The following is a 14,376-nucleotide window of genomic DNA, read 5'->3' as shown; positions in this document are numbered from 1 at the left end:
AGGCACAGTTCCCGACAGATAAATTCACTTTCTTTAGTTGTGCAGCTCAGGGTGCGGTGGCGTCTCCTTTCTCTGCAGGAAATCCGTGAAATACGGCTCCATTTTTTACAGTCCTTTAAAACAAGTCCGGGTTTACACTGTACAAATTGTAATAATTCTAGACAGTAGAGTACACGTTTCTGAAAACAGCAACAGAGTTTGTTGAAAATAGCATGAAATATAAAATAGCAAAACGCTGAGAAATCGGGCAAAGCAATTGAAAATAACTGCAGGTGAAGTTCTAGAATTAACCCAGCCAGTTAATACATCTCGAAGTTCTTGCGCGTGCTGCGTTGCCCGATGTACGTCACTCGTTGTGATACATGTAATGCCAAGACGCCCAAGGGCATATGTTGCGCTTTATACATTTTAAAAATAAATAAATAAATAAATAAAATAAATAAATAAAATTTTTATTCAAAAGCTCGTTTCAGACATCATTAATGGGAGAAAAGGACACCTTTTAGGAGATCTGTACTCCGCAGGCACGGATAGATGCGCCTTGCTCTGAAGGCTGCCTTGGGAGCCGGCTCCTGCGGGTTGCTTCCCCATGAAATGGATCCAAAGAAAACAAGCTCTTGGCATTGCGTGGTGGGGGCGGGGGAGCGGCATTGCGTGGCGGGGGCGCGGCTTCCTTTGAAGTCTGATGCCGAGGGTGTGTGATGTGCACACGCCCGGTTCACATGCACTGTAGGCAATCCGCCTTTGGGTGCATTTTTCAGAGCCCTTACTTTATATCTCGACAAGCATCCATTACGGGATGGCTTAGGCTCGACCTAAAAATGAGTAGGTAACAGCACACACCTTTGACGTAACCCATTATTAATACCTATCCTTCAGGGTGGAAGACCCTAAAATCCAACTCCACATGCTCCCAGTTATTCCTTTCTATTCATGCTTTTGTTCCGCCTGAGGCATAACTTCTTCACTACCATTCAGATTCAGAGCATTATATCCTTCAACTGTTAGCACCAGAGGTGTATTTTCATCTGTTTTTAGCACTCTGTTCGAACATAATTGCAGACCACCTGGGAACGCTAAATTAAATAAAGCCAAAATGGTTTCAGGCACACCAGCAAGCATGCAATTGCGAACCTATTGGAATATCTTTTTTTATGAGAAAGCCCATTCCAAGGTGGCCGCCCATCTGTGTGCATGCGTGGTAAGACTTTTCATAGGCAGGGAAGTTTAATGCCAAGAATAGTATTTATAAAAGACTATGGCCATGCAGTAAAATTCTAACCGTACACTATTACCGTACTGTTAAAAAATTGCCACTCACAAGAGGGAGTGTTTTTGTCATTTCAAACTTTCTAGGTAAGAAAATAAAAGTACATTCAGTTTAAAATTAACTAAGGGGTGAGATATTGAGGAGGTGAAATGGTAAGGTAGTGAGATTACTGGGGCAGTGGGGAGAAAGCAGCAAAGTAATGGAACTGGTGATAGATCATTGACTTTTCTATGAAAAATAAATTCTGTAATGGCTCCTCTTGGGTGACCATGACCTGTGTTCTAAGTTGTGAAACACTACGAGTGCAGAAAAACATTGATTGCCTCAGGACGTGTATCTCCAGCTACCATACAGCTCCGTATCACAAGCAGTGCGGGGCGTACCTTAATACTCTTTATCTTACGCACCTGTGGGAAGTACATTTTTCTGCACATTACACATGTATGGAGATAACATTTTAGAAATTAGGTAAAATGTGCCCAGACTATACTCAATATACACAATATATTTAAATTAAACCCTATGTGTGGTTACCGTAGTTTGCACAGTTGTTACTCATTGTGGTAACTCCCAAAGGTGCACAAGTTTGAACAAAATGTTACACATGAAGGAGATCTTCCCTGATTGTATTGTGTTGCTTGTCATGTCCAATTATTGATTGTAAATGGTGTAGTATTGCATCCAAAATATATAACACATGTGGTTCATGATAATGCAGTATTTTGATACTGACGACTATTTAATAAATAGAATAAAAAATTAAAAAATAAATAAAGGGGATCTTAGTATGCACATTACTCAGAACGCATGCGGTCCATACCTGCTCCTGCTGCTGCCGCGCCAGCTCCATCTGTTGTTGCTGCTTCTCAAACAGCATGGCTGCCATGTTCTTCTGCTCAGAGTGGGCGGTCAGGAGCTGGTCCCGCAAGCTGGAGAGCTGGTTTATCATCACCAGAAGCTGCAGCTCCTTTTCGGCCAGGCTCTCCTGGGTACCTGCTCAAGTAGAAGAACATAAGTCACCCTGGGCGTTGAGGGGCCACTTGGAATGAGCGTGCATCAAGTATGAAGACTGGAGCTTATATGAAGACAAGAGCCGCACAAATGGCAAACCAGTGTGGTGCTCTCAGCCAGGACAGTGGGAGTCGCGCACTGTGAGCATGGCTGAGAAGGGTGGACAGGAGATGGGTAGGGTAGGGAGAAGGTTTAGGGACACAAGCCTCTTAGAGGCATGGCCAAGGGGGAGACAAAGTTTGTAGAAAGGGGGAAAGTGAAAAGCTGAAAGTCCATTTCAGTCTTGAATGTCTTTCATTCTCCCTTCAAGCTCCCTAATTCGTGATTTCACTGTTGTGATTGACCCCTAGAGACCACCGAGCTGCCACCTCTAGGGCATATGACAGAGGGTATCAAAACTACCCGTCTTCACTGTCCGCGACTGAGCATCCTTCGTTCTGGTCATAGGGTAGCCTGTCTGGTTGGTGGGAGCTGCCAGAGTTTCAAGGTATGTCTTAGTCGCAGCGCCTGCAGGTGAGACCTACTGACTCATTTGCTTCTACTGTGTAAAATAGATGCAGATCCCTGTAATGAGGCTTTTGTTTCCACCAGCTCTGGAGTATGGTATTCGGTAAAAAGGCCACAAATAATAAGAGAAGTCTTTACTAAGTAGATGTATGATTGAGATCCTAGTGACTCATCACTAGAAAGCCAGCAATTTATAGATGACCCACTTCACCCAGAAACCAATCACGCGTGCCTCAAGACGGAGCCATTTTTCTCCATTTTGGGAGCTTGCTAAAATACTTAAACCCTCCTGCCAAACAGAGCATCCTTTAAATATTATCCAGAGATGAAGGAAAAATGATGCATCTTGACTTATCAGACTTTTTTCTGACGTTGAACAATCTCAATGATCTTTTGCGGCAGGCTCACTGTTCACGGTCCCCAGCCACAATCCGTACTAGACACTTGCACGGAATCAGAGGACCTTAAGATGACTTACCAAGGCATTCCTGAGCACAGCCTCTGCATGCTGCCCATTCCCTCTCCCAGCTGCATGAATATATGCACTCTTGGACCCAGGTCTACCTGCATTTCCTATTTACCTGCCGACCTGTGCAACACCCCAGCAAATGAAGGTATTAAACTAGGCCCACGAGGAGCCTGTCAGACCTCTTCAGAACGGTGGCATTGCCAAGCAAATCACCCCCACACAAGACACATCTGAGACTGACCAGCAAGTCCAAGAGATGCGCTGACAAGCTACACATGAGGTTTTGCCTTATGATTGGTGTCCTTCACTTAAAAATAAACCCTTTCTACGCCAAAAGCCTTTCACCTCACTAGGAAACCCCTCAGAGATTGTGCTCTGCAGCCTCCCCCGGGAAGGACACCTCGTTTGCCACCTTCCACTCTACAAGTGGTCTTCCTGCCGTCTAGACCTGCATCGCTGCCTGTTTGCACCAAGACAACAAGCAGTTAATGAACAACTGACTGCCTTTGTAAAGATCCATCGAGGTTCTATAACCCAATGGTGCAACCCAGAGAAGGGGCTTCAGGTGCAAACTAAATCTGACCTTAGACAGTCAAACCCAAAATACAGTTTCACAGTAGTAAACAACTGAAAACCCCAGCCTAAAGGAACTCAGAAAGAATTGAAAACTCGGTACTCTCAACCAGCAGAAATGGAAATATCGCCTCATTGACATATCCAGAGACTCATAACAACAGGGTGGCGGGAGGCACAGACACTCAAGGGTATGAAAATACCAAAAATAAAACTAGTACCAAAACCTTGTATGGACATTTTACTTCACCAAGAATAATGTTACAGGAGCAAGGACATCTGCGATAACAGTGATAAGATGGTCCACGCTGGCTGTGAACCCACAGGTGGTACACCATAACTACCCCGTGCTTCGCCGCAGATTACTATTGCAAAGAACTGCAGCAGCAGTAACATGTCTAGGAACACAGAGGGTTCTAATGAACAAGTTACTTACCTTCGGTAACGCTTTTTCTGGTGGATACAGTATCTGCCTGAGGATTCCTCACCTTGTGAACATCCCCTGCGCCAGCAGCATTCGGAAATTTTTATAGCTCGCCACGCCGACGAGGACGACGTCGTAGAACCATGGCTCCGCTTGCGACCCCGCTGACGTCACTGGAGCCATAAAGAAGCCTTGTCGGCGTGATGACGTTAGTTCAACCCTTTTTTTCCGTGCCTTCGAGGCACACGGACGGACCAACAAAAATATATAGTATACATAGTACAAAGAATTCAACCAACACACACAGTGTGAAAACAATGCTGTAAAACACTTTCATTGAAAATAAATTAGACAATATCAACATTGCAGGTATACAAGGGTGGACAAGGGGGAGGCAGGTGGGTCCGTGAGGAATCCAGAGGCAGATACTGTATCCACCAGAAAAAGCATTACCGAAGGTAAGTAACTTGTTCTTCTGATGGATACATCTGCCAGTGGATTCCTCAACTTGTGAACAGAGTCCCACAGCCGTCCCCATTCCCGGAGGAGGGTGTCCACCATTTTATACCAGAAAATCTTGCAGGTATACAAGGGTGGACAACGGGGAGGCAGGTGGGTCAGTGAGGAATCCACAGGCAGATATTGTATCCACCAGAAAAAGCATTACCGAGGGTAAGTAACTTGTTCTTCTGATGGATACATCTGCCAGAGGATTCCTCACCTTGTGAACAGAGTCCCACAGCAGTCCACACTCCCGGAGGAGGGTGTCCACCCTTTTATACCAGAAAATCTTGGAGAACAGAACGTGCAAAGTGTCCGTCCCTCCTCACCTCGGAGTCTAAGCAGTAATGCTTCGCGAAAGTGTGGAGGGAGGCCCAAGTTGCCGCTCTACAAATGTCCTCAACAGGAACACCTCTAGACAATGCAGATGTGGAAGAATTTGCTCTGGTAGAATGAGCTCTTAAACCCTCTGGAGGTTCCTTACCGGCCAAAGAGTAACAAATCTTGATGCACAAGACAATCCATCTGGAAAGTGTGCGCTTGTGCACCGCTCTGTCTTTCCTGCAGCCAGCAAAACCCACGAAGAGCTGGTCATCCACACGATAGTCTTTAGTTCTATCAAGGTAAAAACTCACCGCCCTCTTAGGGGCCAAGCGGTGAAGCCACTCCTCCTCCTTGGAAGGGTGAGGGGGAGGATAGAAGGAAGGAAGGGTAATGGACTGCCCCAGATGGAAGGGAGTTACCACTTTAGGCAAAAAAGCAGTCCTGGTCCTGAGAACCATTCTATCAGCATGAATAGTCAAGAATGGGGGTTTTGAACTCAGAGCTTGAAGCTCAATTACCCTCCTTGCTGAGGTAATGGCAACAAGAAATACAGTTTTTAAAGAGAATAACCTCAAGGGACACTTGTGTAAGGGCTCGAAGGGAGAACCCATCAAGTAAGTTAAAACAAGAGTTAAGTCCCATTGAGGCACAATAAATAGAGTGAGCGGATGTTTGTTGGTAAGGCCCTTAATGAATCGTAACACGATAGGTGATTTAAACAAAGACGGCTGGTCCGGCAAGCAAAGGAACGCCGACAAAGCCGATAAATAGCCTTTCACAGTAGCCACAGCAAAACCCTGCTGGGCCAGAGACAGAGCAAACTGAAGAATGTCAGATAAGCGAGCCCTTAAAGGGTCAATAGACTTCCCCCCACACCAATGAACAAATTTAGACCACCAATAGGAATAAATAGACTTGGTGGAGAGACGTCTGGCGGACAACATAACGTCCGCCACGTCAGAAGGAAGAGAAAAAGATTTCAGGTTGCCACGTTCAATCTCCAGGCATGAAGGTGTAAGCTCTGGAGGTGGGGGTGTAGAACCTGCCCCTGGGACTGCGAGAGGAGGTCTGCCCTGAGAGGGAGACGGAGCCGAGGGCACGAGGAGAGGTGGAGAAGATCTGTGTACCACACCCTTCTTGGCCAATCCGGGGCGATCAATATGACTTGGGCCCGGTCTGGACTAATCTTTCTCAGAACCCAAGGAATCAAGGGTATGGGAGGAAACGCGTAAATGAGTTGTGAGTGCCAACTCAACTGGAACGCGTCCCCCGAATCTCCCTGCACCGGTTACTGGAGACTGCAGAATGACGGGCAGTGAGTGTTCTCATGAGTGGCAAACAGGTCCACCCGAGGAGTTCCCCACGTCCGGAAGACGTGATGCCACCCGAGGAGTTCCCCACGTCCGGAAGACGTGACGAACTACCTCCGTATGAAGCCTCCACTCGTGATCGGCAGAGAACTGCCGACTGAGACTGTCTGCATGCACGTTCAGAACTCCGGCCACGATGATTTACCAGCAGACAAATCTGATGGTCCTGAACCCAGGACCAGAGACGCAGAGCCTCTCAGCAGAGACAATGCGACTCCAGTTCTCCCTGCTTGTGGACATACCACATCACGGTAGTGTTGTCCGTCAGGACTTGAACCGACAGACTTCAAAGGGAAGGGAGGAAGGCCTTGAGCGCCAAACGTAACGCCCGCAACTCCAAAAGGTTGATGTGACGCAACCTTTCCTCTGGAGACCAAAGACCCTTGAACTCCAGGTCCCCCAGATGAGCACCCTACCCTAGAGTGTATGCATCCGTTATCACTGTGGCCGGCGATATAGGTAGATGGAAGAGCTTCCCTTGAGACAGATTGCCTTCCACGCTCCACCAAGATAGATCCGCCGCAGCTTCTCTGGAGATCCACACAGACTCCCTGAGATCTCCGTTGTGCTGATACCACTGCCTGCGGAGGCACCACTGGAGCACCCTCATGTGCTAGCGTGCATGTTTGACCAACAGAATGCAGGAAGCAAACAGACTGAGCAGACGAAGGACCTTCAGGACTGGAACAACCGCTCCATTGTAAAACAAAGGAATCATTTCCTGAATGTCGAGAATCCTTTGAGGAGGAGGGAATGCTCGACAGACAGTAGTGTCCAGTACCGCCCCTATAGACGGGTTGCGCTGAGGGGGCACTAGGTAAGACTTGGACACGTTTATCGAAAAACCCAATCTGTACAACAGTTGCATTGTCACTTGCAGATGATGACACACCTTCTCCGGCGACCCGCCTTTGATCAGCCAGTCGTCCAGATAAGGGAAAACAGAAATCCCCGACCTTCTGACATGTGCTGCCACCACTGCCATCACCTTGGTGAAGACTCGAGGTGCAGTAGTAAGACCAAACGGAAGGACCTCAAACTGATAATGTTGCGACCCTACCGTGAAACGGATATACTTCCTTCAGGATCGGGATATGAAAATACGCGTCCTGCAAGTCGATCGACACCATCCAATCGTCCTGTTGCAGCGCTTGAAGAACCTGCGCAAGGGTGCGCATCTTGAACTTTTCCTGTTTCAGAAAAAGATTCAAGGTCCTGAGATCCAGGATTGGACATAACCTGCCATCCTTTTTGGGTATCAGGAAATACCGGCAGTAGCAACCCTGACCCCTTTCCTGCTCTGGAACCAACTCTATCGCACCTTTTTTCAGTAATGTTAGGACTTCCTCATGCAGGAGAAGAAGATGGTCCCCTGAGCAAACCCCTTGGTAAGGAGGGTAATTTGGAGGGAATTCCCGAAAGGGAAGAGCATACCCATTCTCCACAAGATTGAGAATCCAAAGGTCTGTAGGGACCGATTCCCAATCTTGCAGAAAATAAGTAAGTCGACCCCCTACAGGACCGACATGATCCTGAATGGCGGATCTAGGGCTGCTTTGCTGTGGTAATAGGTGGGGAGGTAGAGGAGGAGGAGGAGGAGGGCTGACGACCTTGTGGGCAAACTCTATTCTTGCCCCTGTAGGATCTATACAAGGTATTCTGCTGCTGGTGTTGCTTCTGCTTAGGTTGTTTGTAGGAGTGAAAGGACGATCTCCCAAAACCTCTATACCTCCTAAACGTTGAACCCCTAGGCTGAGTCTGAAGGCCTAGAGATTTGGCCGTTGCCTTACTATCTTTAAATCTTTCCAGGGCCGCATCTGCTTTCTTGCCAAAGAGACCAGAGCCATTGATAGGTAGGTCCAAAAGTGTTGCCTGTACATCTGGGGAGAACTCTGAAGATTTAAGCCAGGCACTTCTTCTTGTAGCCACAGAAGATCCCATGATCCTGGCGACAGAGTCCGCCGTGTCCAAACCACTCTGAATCACCTGACGAGCAGCCGCTTGAGTGTCCTGGAACACCTCATTAAAATGTTTCCTGACATCTTCTGACAATTTTGGGGCAAGCTGTTTTGCTGAGTCCATAAGGGCTTGGATATAGCGACCCAAAAGACAGGTGGCATTAGTTGACTTAAGGGCCATGTCGAGCTTTTTTGACTCTGTCTGCCGGAACCTGTGGAAAGGCACCAGAAAACTTCTTTGAACAGGCTGCCTGGACTACTAGACTCTCGGGAGAAGGGTGTGATGATAAAAATTCAGGATACCCTGGAGCCACCCTATATCTCCTGGCAATTGCTTTGTTAACTGCTGGAGCCGAAAATGGTTTGCACCAGACCTCCAATACAGGATCGGTAATTGCCTCATTAAATGGTAGCAGAGGTTCTACAACAGAAGTTGGAGAGTGGAGAACTTCCGTCAGAATATTAGATTTAAATTCAACAGGAGGAAGCTGAAGGTCCAAAAGTTCTGCTGCCTTTATAATTACTGTATGGTAGGGGGCAACATCCTTTGATGGAGCATCCGAAACAGGAGAAAGCTCCCACTCAGGAGACATATCACGGCCACTTGCCTCTTTTAATTCCATAAAACAGTCATCAGAGTCCTCAACCTCACCTTCCTCCATTTCCTCCAAATGAAATCTCTGCTCCTCCAAAACTCTCTGAGCTTCTCTCCTAGATCTTATTCTAGGCACCGACGCCGGTGGGGCCAAGACCGACTCCGAAGGACCTGGAGCCGGCGTCGTACACGGATCAGTCGGCGCAGCCTATGCCGATCGAGGTCGAGCTGACGGCGCCGGAGAGGATGGAAACGGCGTCGACGTCCTCGGCGCAGGGAAATGCCAAAACGGCGCCGCCGGAAGGAATGGCATGAAGGGAGCCTGGGCATAGGCCTGAGGAACCCCCAGATTAAACGCTAATGGACCCAGGGGACCCGAAGGTGCTCCAGAGGGGTACATAGCCCTATGGAATATTCCATACCTCGCATTTAGATATCTTGTCCCGGGCTTGGAAAAGGAGGATAGGTCTCAGGGACAGACTCAGATGCAGGTGTTACCGTATTCGGGCCAGTCGGCGCCGACAGCAGATCCGATGGAATTGCCTGCTCAGGCGCAGGAACCTCTTCTACCGAAGCCGGAGAATGTTCCGAGGTCGGTGATGGAGCCGGCGCCGGTGATCGAACAGGAGAAACTGCAGGCGAAGCCGATTTCACCGGAGAAGCTGGATTCGAGGGAGAAGGAGACACGAAGTCCTTACGGTGTCGATGGACTGGAGAATTAGACTTCGGCGCCGCCTCTCTTATCAAAATGACGCTTCGAAGAGTGCCTCTTCTTTTTATGCTTCTTGGCTCTTGAAGCATGCCCAGAGGTCGATTTTGAGCACGACCTCGACCTGGAGCGAGACCTCGACCTTCTTCTTCCTCTTTTTTCTTTCCTCATTTTTGCCATGAAGAGCTTCGCTTCTCTTTCTTTGAAAGTCTTCGTATTCATTTTCCTGCAACAGGCACATCCCTCGACGTAGTGATCCGACAGACACCAAACGCAGTCTTCATGTGGATCAGTAATGGACATATGTCCTCCGCACTCCCTGCAAGGCTTGAACCCAGACTTCCTCGAAGACATCCTTGAAAGGAAACAAGAAGCAGCACAGGAATACAGCCAGAAACACAAAGTATCAAGCGAAACTACGGAGAGTCCTAGAAAAACCATTAGCGTTGACGGCGCGGGAAAAAAGGGAACGGACTTCATTACGCCGACGAGGCTCCTTTATGGCTCCAGTGACGTCAGCAGGGTCGCGAGCGGAGCCATGGTTCTACGACGTCTTCCTCGTCGGCGTGGAGAGCTCCAAAAATTTCCGAATGCTGCTGGCACAGGGGATATTCACAAGGTGAGGAATCCACTGGCAGATGTGTCCATCAGAAAGAGTAACAGTGTCTGGCTCTATAATGTACCCAGCAGACTAAAAAGATTGTAGCCATGTGGCAGGAGGTGAGGTGATGATTACGGTTAAAAAACGCTGGGGTCACAAATAAGGGTAAATATATCAGGAATACGATAGGAGCCCGGCCATCCATCAAGGGAAGAGAGTGAAAGTCTAAAGATTTTTTTAGATCTGAAAAATTATAGTATGCTTTTCATATATGTGAACATGATTGGAATGACTAAGTAGAACCTCAATGAAGACACTTGGCTATATCTAGGTAAAGGTACTTCATCGTCCCTTGCTACATTTTAATGCATAACATAAATATTGTGGTTACGTCCCTCCCTCGCTAGGTATTCTCTGGATGTCACTTTGTCTTAGTTTCCCTTAGGTTATAACTGATCTAATGTTTGTGATATGAAGCGACATTTTCTTATCCATGCTCAGCCTTTGAGACATAGCAGGAATAAGAGCATGGACATGCATCCTCACCTTTTACATCTTTGCTTTCCGTGGGCATGTTTCCCAGAAGTCTTTCCTTCCAGTCGCTGGACAGTAGCTTTTCAATTGTTGGCATCACTGTAGAGAGAAGTAGTGGGGCGAGATATTGGCGGGAGGGTAAATAGATGGGACATCAGAGTTTATATCATAAATGTGCATGACTGGAGGGCTTTGGTATAAAAGAGTAATACTGAAGCGTACCACAAACAAAACCCAGAGTAAAGATGTGAGTGACTCGGTGATTGGGTGAGGGGAAGGAGGAATGAATTAAGAAAAGATAATACAGCCTGGGTGGGTGAGCCACTAAAAGAAGTTTCTGATGGAGCTGTGGGGCGTCAATGGAAGAGAGAGTGGCACAGCATAAATGGAGGGGCCCTGGGAGTCCTCATTTCTCCTTTCAGCCCGATGAGGTTTGGGATGGGGTCTGAGCTGCTCAGAACTACTTCCAAACCATTCCGCCCATAGTTAATTAGAGGGCTCTGAAGGGCTTGAGTGTTGAAAAAAAAAAAAATATATATATATATATATATATATATATATATATAAACCATACATATATTCATATGTATGCACTACAAAGATAACATGCTTAGATATATCATACTAACAAGATGCCTGGAGCTCCAAAGGGCTTCCAAATCTGACCTTTCCTGGACAAGCTTCAACAGCTATTTTGAACCACCTTAGAGGTCACTTTGCTTGTACTGACTCCATGTTAGTTTGTTTATCTGGTTGTGCAATTTGCTTACACAGTAGGTCTGTAGTATAATTGGTACAGTGCCAAGCAGGCCTTTCATGGTCGGCCCATATCTAGCTGTTTATAATTGGCATGGTGCATATCTTCGTTAGCCATATTTGGCACAGAGCCTTATTCCGGTTCCGCTGACATTGCATTACTAAATGTATATAGGACCTAGAAACCAGTCACTCAGGGAAGAAGCAGGCTGAGAGTACCAGTTGGTCACCTGACTTCTTCCTTGCTGATCAACAAGCATGCATGGATACCAATAAATGCATTTCATTCTGTTTCGGAGCACACAGCTGTGTCTGGAAAGTTTCTTTCATTTGCTTCTGAGAGGGTTCAAATTATTTCTTTAACATTGAGGGTGTATAAGGAATTTTACCCAATTATCAGACCCTAATCACAACTGTAAGTAACAAAAAACATGAGCAATTAAGTTTTTTAATGAAAGGTGTGACTTCACAAATCTGGAGTTAAGAAGGTTGCCAGACTCACGCCTAGCTGCATGTCAGTCTGCGAAGGACGCAGGCACCATCTCATTCATGCCACATGCAGATTTTTGCATAAGGCAGTGCTACCCCCACCCCCATTATTGACGCTCAACGGTGCTGGGAGGATTACTATAAAGTTGGGAAACTTCCCTCCAGGCCATGGGTTAAAAGGTATGAAGCGCTGAGGAGCAGTCGAACAGAAGATGGAGCCAGCCTAACAGATTCCGCTTTAGCCCATTAAGCCTCTTAGATGCTCTGATGGACTGATCTTTTATAAGTCTGTCTCCCACTTTTATTAGCCTTTCTGGTTAGTCTCTGACTCCATCAACAATTCTGGCTTCAAGGCCGCCATCTTACCTTCCTTCATGCTGGGGCTCAGCTCCAGCTTCTCTGTCTTGGCAGAGTCAAATCTTCTGGAGTCTGGAGTTCTCGTGTCCGTTGGGGACCTTGGCTCCTGTCAAGCAGAGAAGAGACCAGTTAACAACTTTGTAAGCCTGTTTGGCTAATACAGACAGATGGGCATTACGAGCTTCCTCGTAAGACAGGTGTGCAGAGGGAGGCGCACATTATCAGTACTTGTCTGTGTGCAAAGCTTTCGCCCCATAAATTGTATGCCTCAGTAAATGCTCCCTTGCACAGGATACAAAAATAAGTATAAACAGTTGGGTTCAACCCCTTCCTTCAGTGATGCTTGTTTAGATAGGGAACCAAGCAATAGAGAACGACTGACCCAGTCAGTTAGGGGGATGCATAACAGCAAGATCAAGGTCACAGGCTGCAACCAGGAACATGGGAACACTGCATGGGATTAACTGGGTCTGCAGCCAAACAGAAGGACTGGAGGGGTACTGGCAGTGTTGTGTTTGGGTCCCAGTACCAGAGTAACAGGGTGAGGGCTGTTCAGAATTGAGGTACACTGCAGCGAGCTTCAAGTAGCTCGCACACTGTAGTATGGCGGGATGCTGCAGATGACGAGAGCTCTGTGTATGGTTCATAGCACTAGCATCATGTGGGACTGCAGGCCACAACTGAGTTGAACTGGCAGAGATGGGCAAGGCATTAGGTAAGTTGGCAGAGCGGTGCTAAGTTAACAAACCTAGAGTAGCAAGGGTGCTGAAGGTCAGGATTGAGGTGCAGAGGCAGAAATGTGTGTCCCAAACAGTTATGCAGCAGAAAGCATAGAGTGAAGACTACAGGTCAGGATTGAGCTGCATTGGTTGATCAGTCAGTAGCTTCCTGTGGCGGAATTGAGGTCCATGCAGAGGGCATGGATCAAGATTTATTGACGGAGGTGTAATCATGGGTAACCAGGGGTCACATCAATGTGGGGTACTGGGGCACTTGCCAGCTCATAACCCTTAACAACTCCTCGCCAGACCGTCCAATCATTTCACAATGATGAGAAATGTGAAGCAAGCATAACACACTGTTAAGAGACTAGGTTAGCATGTGGTGATGATGTAAGGCGCGGCTCCAGCAATGCCAATCGCACCTGTGAGGAGGAGTCGGAGGCCTCCCTTAGAGGCACAGTAACCCTAAGTGAGCTACTGGCTTGGGCATCAGGTGAGGCAGTTGGTGAATCGCAGCAGTCCTCCATCTTGTCCTCTTCCTTAATGGTGCAGGTCACCATGGTGCCAGTGTTGTCTTCGTTATGATGTGGAGAGCCGGAATTCCTCAAGGACATCCTGAGCAGACAAGACGCAAAAGTTACACTGATGGTCAAAGGGTAGTGAGCTTTACCTACATAGCATGTAAGGTCGCTTCTACTCTGTCAGGGGAGTCTTCAGAGCATCACAGGCTACAAGCAAAGCTGTTAACAGACCTCTTTAGGCAGTGGCCTGTAGACAAAGTCCACTATCTGTAAATATTGAAGACCTCCATAAGCCTGTAAACAAAACTGGCAAATACTGAAAAGCCTCCAAAGAAAGATCAGAAAATCTGTAAATAGAACTCGGTTAACCTGTAAATATAAGAAACTTACAGCCTGATTCATCATTCTCCCGTTTTGCGAGCCCCTAATAGCGATTCATAAGGAATCGCTATTAAGGACTTGCAAAACGGGATTCATGTAGGAATTGCTAAATAAATAGCGATTCCTGCCAAAAGGCCCATAGGAATGAATGGGGAGTATTCCTTATTTGCGATTAGCAATTAGCTAATCGCAAATAAGATAGCGATTTAAAGGGTGCCGGGGTGTCCAAAGGACACCCTGTAGCACCCCTTAAATGCAAATTGAAACAGGTGTTGCGCACACACATGTCCAAAGGACATGTGTG

The 14,376-nt window shown here is 47.2% G+C and overlaps 1 protein-coding gene across 8 annotated transcripts in view; it reads right to left on the bottom strand.

Moving 5' to 3' along the window:
- SOX13 (SRY-box transcription factor 13) overlaps positions 1–14,376 on the bottom strand; it is a 259,045-nt gene that overhangs the window by 73,880 nt on the left and 170,789 nt on the right. For 2 of the 8 annotated variants that reach the window (XM_078644662.1, XM_078644663.1), the window contains exons 3-6: positions 13,593–13,785; positions 12,458–12,554; positions 10,859–10,945; positions 2,091–2,263 (exon numbers count right to left, since the gene is read on the bottom strand). In XM_078644662.1, the coding sequence (XP_078500788.1) occupies positions 2,091–2,263; positions 10,859–10,945; positions 12,458–12,554; positions 13,593–13,785 (550 nt within the window). Of the gene's footprint in view, positions 1–2,090; positions 2,267–10,858; positions 10,946–12,457; positions 12,555–13,592; positions 13,786–14,376 lie in introns of all 8 variants that reach the window. The other 6 variants (XM_078644660.1, XM_078644661.1, XM_078644664.1 and 3 more) reach the window with 3 other exon arrangements.

Source organism: Lissotriton helveticus, chromosome 5_1 (genome assembly GCF_964261635.1).
Source record: "Lissotriton helveticus chromosome 5_1, aLisHel1.1, whole genome shotgun sequence".
Lineage (NCBI taxonomy): Eukaryota > Metazoa > Chordata > Amphibia > Caudata > Salamandridae > Lissotriton > Lissotriton helveticus.
The sequence above is the reverse complement of the archived record's forward strand: the minus strand, read 5'-3'. Positions and strand labels throughout refer to the sequence as shown.